Source organism: Sinocyclocheilus rhinocerous, unplaced genomic scaffold (assembly GCF_001515625.1).
Source record: "Sinocyclocheilus rhinocerous isolate Xijiao unplaced genomic scaffold, SAMN03320098_v1.1 scaffold534, whole genome shotgun sequence".
NCBI classification, from domain to species: Eukaryota; Metazoa; Chordata; class Actinopteri; order Cypriniformes; family Cyprinidae; genus Sinocyclocheilus; species Sinocyclocheilus rhinocerous.
This window is the reverse complement of record NW_015646352.1, coordinates 2378266-2386026: the sequence shown is the minus strand read 5'-3', so window position 1 is coordinate 2386026 and position 7761 is coordinate 2378266. Positions and strand designations below refer to the sequence as shown.

Genomic DNA, 7761 nt, shown 5'->3' with positions numbered 1-7761 from the left:
TTATAATTGACTTTGCAAACTTAGGTATTGTAAAGCATTAGAGTAAAAAAAATATTTAAAAAAATAAAGTAATAAAAAAACTCTTCAAATGACTTTTTTGTATACAACAATGTATTTTTTAAGGTCACAGTAAATTATTATTATTATTTAAAATGTATACATTTAATATATTTTAAAAAACAAACGTAATAAAAAATACTTTAAATGACTTTTTTGTATTCAACAATGTATTTTAAGATCACAGTAAATTATCATTATTATTATTTTAAATGTATACATTTAATATATTTAAAAAAAATAATAAAAGTAATAAAAAATACTTTAAATGACTTTTTTGTATACAACAATGTATTTTAAGGTCACAGTAAATTATACATATTGTTTACAGTAAACATTTTTATTTACTTTAACTTGGCACTGGTCTTAAGCTCTTCTATTTTGTAGAGAGATGCTCTAATGCCCATCATCTCAAATCTCATGTCCTCACCTGCCCTTTGGTGTTCAAAGTGGTGTTTGACGTGGTACGCTTTCAGCCCGTACAAGTAGGAGCCTCTCCGTGGCGAGCCGTAGTGCAGGTAGTAGTGGATCATGTCGTAGACCACGTATCCACACAGACCCCCGACGAACAGGGAGGTTCCCAGACCCTCAGACAACAGCTGCCTGAGTATCAGGTAAAAAGCGCCAATGGCGATGGCGGCCAGACTCGGAGGAAACACCAGACGTGAGCCGTCAAACGGAGACTGATGGGTAAGAAAAGAGTTGGGTTGAGGTTCGTCAATATCTAATGAATTATGTCAATTCAACTTCTCAATTAATTATTCATGAATCTCAAGTATCGAACAAAATCACACACCTTGTGGTGCTGACCGTGCAACAGGAAGTGCAGTGTGATAAGGTAATAATTGTGAGCGGGCGGGCGCATGTGGAAGACGAAGCGATGGATGCAGTACTCGATGAACGACCACAGGAACATGCCAAGCATGAAGATGAACGGAAAGCTGTACTTGTGGACCAGAATGGAGTAGTCTAAAAAGTAAATGTGTAAAATAAAAAAAAAATAATCCACCAATCCATAATCCTTCACTGAGATCATTTACTTATTTAACTGTGTCACTTATGTCAGAAGGGTGTTTCTGCCAGTATTGTTAATGTTAACTAAAACTATAAAAAATGTTTTTGGTAATTGGAATAAAGGTAAACTAAAATGAAATAAATATCAGATGGAAAAAAACTTAACATTTTGCCTTGGCAACTAACTGAAATAATTAGGTTTAAAAATAAAAATAAAACAGAAATCTATATTAAATTAAAGCTATGTAGAAAGCCCCCCCCAAATAAATTACTACAAACTATAAAATAAAATATACATGTAAAAAAGCTCAAAAACATTCTAAATATGAATAAATACTATAATAGTTTATAAATACTAGTAAAGTAAAAATAATACGTCTGAGGACTAAGTAAATCAACTAAGAATGTCTTAAAACACACTTTTCACACACCTGATGTAATAAACAGTCTTGTCCTCTCTTGTGCCAGTAACGAATAGCAGTACCAGCACAGATAGATCACCAAAGGCATCCATACAATTGGCACCATGTACCTGCAAAAACACACACATAACAAAGTTCAAGTATCTGTTAATTAACCACCACACACATAACGTAGCAACTCCTGTAGCATAACACTATTACTTATTAAAGTACAATGTTTAACTAAACAAACACAAGCAGTAAATCCTGTAATGTGATTTGTCTTACCAAGAAGTCTTTGTGTTGGCTTCGAAAAAGTCATTCTCAAACAGCCTGATCGGTCTGTCCACAGGCTGATGGACCCACGTGTCATATTTCTCTCTGAGGTATCCCACCTGCCAGGCCAGTGGCTTCCGCCAGTCTACCAGATCCTGTATGCACAACGAAAAAAATTGAAATATTATTTTATATTAAATAAATATTAATACATATTATTATAATATAATTAATAATATTCATAAATATTATTTATAACCAATAACAGTGTTATTCTAATATTATTTATATACTATTAAAGTATTTTGAATTATTTTTATATTTTAAGATTTTATTTTAGTTTTAGGGCTTTAACAAATTTGTTTTATTATTATTATTTTTATTTTTGTTAAATAAACACAACCACTGGTAAATAAAACGCACCTTAGTATCGATATTTTTGTTTGAGTATCGATACTTTCGATACTCGCGTCAGTATCGATATATCGATACTTCGGATCGATACGCCCATCCCTACTATGCACCTCACCAAGATTCAAAGGAAGCAGAGGCCTTGAACTCAAGGTGGACTTAACCTGAAGCAACAGACGCCTATCTATGCATGGCTCTGTGCGTGTAATTTTGAAACAGCAGGCTGACATGTTGGCAATCATGCGCATATTAACACCTCTCCAGAGTCACGATGTAGGACCATGCCAAATGTGCCAGCTGATCACAAGATACAGAACGTCTGTCGAGAGCAGGGTTATTTATATTCGTTTATATATATATATATATATTCTATTTAGCTTTATTTTTATTCCAGTTTTATTTGTAGTAATTTTAGTACTTCAACTTACTTATTTCAGTTAGTTGCCAAGGCAACATTTAATTTCATTTAAGTTTTTCATCTAATATTTATATTATTTTATTTCAGAGGTAAAATAGGAATTATTTAGTGAACATGTTAGTCATTTGTAATAATCAGTGATGTTTTGTGTTATTAGTTGGTTTGTGTCTAAAACAATCCATCCTGTTATAAAATAATTCTGTAGTAATTTAATGTATTCATCATAATTCAATATGACAAAATTATTAATATTAAAATTCACTTCATACTAACAAGGTCATGTAAGTTAACCAGATGACTAACATAACCATTTATTGCCATCTTATTAAATATTCCGTTCATTTTCCTGCCATTATGTAAAAGTTAACAGAGTTCAGGAAGTACTGCGCACCAGGAATGTTGGCTATCAATGATGTTAGTTTGCTGAATCATTTGACTGTTCCTTGTTTATGGTGAAAACTTTGACCAGATGCTTTTCCTACGTTCTCCACTAGGGGCCACTATAACAATATAAAGCAGAGGTGGTGGGTGTGTCTAAGATGACACACTGGAGTTAGTATAGACCCAAGACCTATGCACTAGGGATGGGCGATACCCCTTATTTTGAAATCAAGCTATCTCTTGCTACTGCACCAAAATTACCCCACTGTAAAATAAAAAAAACACTGAGTGAGCAAAAATTTGTGAGATAGCTAGTTATAATGGTAATTAAATGATGTTTACATATGTATAAAAGCCTACATTAAAATCTGTCATATAAATTGTTCTCTTCATTAGAAATTAGCCTACTGATTGCCACCATTGATGGACAAAAAGTTTTAATAATATTCAAAATATCTGTATGACATTATATTCTGCAGTTCTTCCCTGTTGTACCGAATATCTATACTTTTCAAATTATCATATCGAAGTTAGAAATTCAAATATTGTGACAAAATTAATTTTGTAGGGTGCCACAAGTTCGTTAAAATTTCCAAAGGGTGCCGCGACTGAAAAAAGGTTGGGAAACACTGATCTAGGGGGCCAATTTAAAACAAAATAAAAGCTTCATCATAATAGCTCTGATTTATTCAGTGTTATTTATAGTTATTACTGCATGACAGAATATGAAGAGCAGCTTAACCATAACCACCCACTTGACTTGTTCTGTGGAACGAGGAGGAGGAGGACAGAACAATGTATTCAGGTTTAATTCTAGAAAATGTCTGTCATATCATCAATAGGTGGACATGTTAGGATGAATGAATGGCTTTTGCTTTACAGCAATGCTGAAATGAATGGGAGTGCAGCAATTGAGACCACATTCCTGCTGTAATGAACCCAGAAATCTGGTCTGGACTGCCTATCCTGTCTGGCTTTCAAGTTTCATTACGGCATTAATTACGGTGTTGGTTGTTATGCCTAAGCCTGATGCACAGGTTATGTTTTGGCCTGTAGTGTAACACAGAGTAAGAATGACAGAGTAAGAACAAGTCTGGGTGGGTCATATTTTTACTGTAAAAAACAAAAGGTGAATTTTTTTTTTTAATAGAATAATTATTATAATTTATATAATTATTATAAAATATAATATTTTCATTTTAACTATATTTATACACACAAAATCTTTATAACAAATATTAAATATAATTTACAAATTATGTAATATTATATAATAATAGTTTTGGGAGGTTCTAATAATAGAAATTATTTTTAAAAATTACAATTATAATTTCTAAATACACATATACATAAAGTAATAATGTATTATTAAAAATTTAATATTAAGAACTTCATACTGACACCCTCATATGTAAATGCATATTTTAACTTTTTTTTCCTTAAGTAAAATTTCTTTTTTTCTTTTATAAATTACTAGTAAATAAGGAAATACTTCTCCAACTTCATACACGCATGCACATATTTATTACTAGACGTAGTAATGAATGGTACAGCGCGGTTCTGCAAAGGGGTCAGTGTTCTCTAAATCGTTGACCCTGTCTGTCAAATTCACAAAACAATCGATGCTTGTGAAAGACCTGTATGCCTCTGATAGAGGACACACACGGGACATTCACACACACACACACACACACACAGAGTGAGAGAAGTGTATACACAAGCATTTTTCACATATCTTTTCATTGTCAGTGAAGCACAAAAATATTTTGGCTTTATCCAGATTGTGGCATCGTTCAACCACAAGAAAAAAGGAAGTTTTAAAGAAATAAGTCTTAAATGATAATCAATGTACAAGAAAGACAGAGTAACAGAAAGTCACCTGCTCTGCTTGTGTTTCACTGTCGCTTCAAGCAAAAAGAGGAATGGTTACTTGTGGTTTCCTGTCATATGAACTAAAGCTTCACTTCCAGATGACAAGCAAACAAATGTGTGATACAGCGATTAAATGACTGTTCTGGGTTAAATGCAAGTTCAGCTCAATCGCCAGCATCTGTTGATTACCACAGAAAGTAATTTTAAGCCTATGAATGTGTAAAACTATGTTTTCGTAATGTCTTCAGGAAGTAATATACATTTAGACTGGTTTAGCGTCATGTCCACCACACATCGATCAGATGTGTTTCCCATGGGCCGTTCACACAGGACGCGTAGCACTACAGTGCAAAATATTAACCAAGCTACAACTAAAGAGAGAAAAATTCTAGATAAACTAGTTGACCTCACTAATCAGCTAGATGGCTAATCTAACATCCTGTCTCATCCTTATTTGTGCCAAAGAAACATGCACAGAAATGCACTTAAAATGGAAGTCTATAGTGCAGTCTTTGAATGATTGTGCATTATTGCCATAATTGTATTTGTTTTAAAAAAGCATTTTTTGTGACTTAACTTACAGCTTGTATTTTAATCAGGAATATGCCTGTAACATCAGTTTGTATTTCACTTTTGCATACCGTTTCTTCGTTGACTTTGCTGCACTTATTGATGGCCGAAGTTTCTTCTTCTTCTTCTGTGGTCCTTTCTGGGATCTTCTTCCTGTGTCTCAGAGTCTAGTACAGAAGAACAGGAACCGTTCAGAAAAACGTGATCCTCATGATCATATTTGATGAGATGAAATTCATCCGTGTTCAATTTGTGTCAGCATTTGTTATGAATTTGTTTGAATTACTGTATATTTGATTCATGGCCTTATTTGAGATATGAACCTGGGAAATACGGAGTTGCAGCAAGTAGCATCTGACTGGTCATGTGATCCCAACATAGCAGCCACCATGAGGTGACCTGCTTTGTGTAAATAGAAACTTTCAAGCCTTCATGTTATGCGAGTGTACATTAATTTTGTACATTTTATTTTTATTATTTTGTTTATTTTTACAAGCACTATTCCTTTCTTTAAAGGTAAAAAGGCTTACTTTTTTAATTATGAAAAAGTATTTTAGTTAGGAAAAATTTAGTATATTTTTAATGTTAATAATGTGTAAACTACTTTTATTTAATTTGATCGTTATTACCGATATTTTACTTGAGTAACTATTTGAAAAACATGCAATATTTACATAGAAATAAATATATCAATAATTAAAATGTGTGCTCAATTCAAAAGTATATTAGTTGTGGAATCAAAATTGACATTCGGAAATATTTCTGGTTTAAGTCTAAAAATTATACACTAAAGTTCCGTAAAGTCAGACCTGCTGTTGTTCAAAAACCTAAATCAATAAAATAAATACTAACAAAAACAAAGCACTAAATACTTTCAATAAAATATAAAATAAAATAAAAAATCAGAGATAGTGTACTAGAATAAAGCCCCGTTCACACCAAGAACGATAACTATAAAGATAACGATAAAGGTATAGTTCTAAAAATCGTTCTCAATATTAAAGAATAGCACAGTCCTAGCTATAACAAAAAAGACAAAGAGAAACGATATCGTTGGAATCACTTTCAAAACTTTTCTCCAGCTGATAAATGATAAAAAATTGACAGCCAATCAGAATCCATCCTGCTGTAACGAGCTCAAGAATTTAAAGAGGCAGAAACGCGTGCGCTTAGAATAAACAGACGATATCGTTCGCTGGTGTGGACGCTAATATCGTTATCTTTATAGTTATCGTTCTTGGTGTGAACGGGGCTTAAGACATTAAAGTTACAAAAATCCCTTGTAAATCAGATCTGCTGTTGTTCAGAAAAATAAAACCACAAATTCTAATAAAACTAAAAATATCAGTGACAATCAAATCTAACAGTAAAAATTCCAACAATATGGTGCAGACAATTGTGATCATAAATATGACAAATAAGCTTTTCACGTCATAGATACACCTAGCCTCATCATCATCATCATCATCATCATACCACCACACAAAGTACACAATGCCTTATCCACATGATACACACATCACTGCACACATTACGTCATGCCTCATCCTACAGGATGGAAGCGCTAATCTTTTCTCCATAGGGTCACACTCACATTCAAACACACCCTTCACAGATGGCTAGTTAGGTGGGACAGGTGAGAATTAATCAGGTCTTGCATTGCACCATACCATTCTAACGTTAAAGAGGTGATTAACCCTGGCCCCTAAATCACCATTTTTTCCGCTCCACTTTCAACCGAATCAGTTAGATATAATAAAATAGAATTTATTATATTAGGCCTCCTTTCCACCCTTCACTATAACTAATAAACTTGAAAAATAACCAACTAATATACCATGTATGACTAATATAGATTGAAATAAGTCTATTATGCTCACCATGCCTGCATTTATTTGATCAAATAAATTCATAGTGAAGTGATAGGGGGCTTCCCCCACTACAAAAACATAATTCTGTAAGAAACAATAACAACTGCAACAAACTAAGCCACATTCGTCTTATGGTGAACAGACCAGAACTTTTAAAAGCAAACGAGCCTGACCAGATATTCCCTATTCCGATACACACATGTAAACCCATCTTTCAGTGCACTTCTGTTGACACTGACATCAGCTAAAGCTTACTCAGAGTCAGTGGCGGCTCGTCGGGGGAGGCAGGGGAGGCACAGCTTCCCCATAATTTTGAGGTGAAAATGGGAGGAGGACGATTTAATGTTAAATAAAATTCACAATTCATTTCAGTTCATGTCTCAGAATGTGTATTATTTGTTTGTAATTTCACAGTTGTAATACCATAACGTGAAAGCGCCACTTTTCTATCGCGAATGTGCCGAATCTGCTGATGTAATTACAACCGCTA

At 33.4% G+C, this 7761-nt stretch overlaps 2 protein-coding genes across 2 annotated transcripts in view; both read right to left on the bottom strand.

Annotated features, from left to right (window-relative positions):
- LOC107707407 (fatty acid 2-hydroxylase-like) overlaps positions 1-395 on the bottom strand; it is a 6423-nt gene extending 6028 nt beyond the window's left edge. Inside the window, exon 1 of the mRNA XM_016511395.1 lies at positions 387-395. Coding sequence (XP_016366881.1) covers positions 387-395 — 9 coding nt within the window. The remainder of the gene's footprint in view (positions 1-386) is intronic.
- A 5-nt stretch (positions 396-400) lies between these two features.
- LOC107707436 (fatty acid 2-hydroxylase-like) overlaps positions 401-7761 on the bottom strand; it is a 27402-nt gene continuing 20041 nt past the window's right edge. Inside the window, exons 2-6 of the mRNA XM_016511435.1 lie at positions 5472-5567; positions 1761-1903; positions 1503-1603; positions 854-1026; positions 401-740 (exon numbers count right to left, since the gene is read on the bottom strand). Coding sequence (XP_016366921.1) covers positions 402-740; positions 854-1026; positions 1503-1603; positions 1761-1903; positions 5472-5567 — 852 coding nt within the window. The 3' untranslated portion in view covers position 401. The remainder of the gene's footprint in view (positions 741-853; positions 1027-1502; positions 1604-1760; positions 1904-5471; positions 5568-7761) is intronic.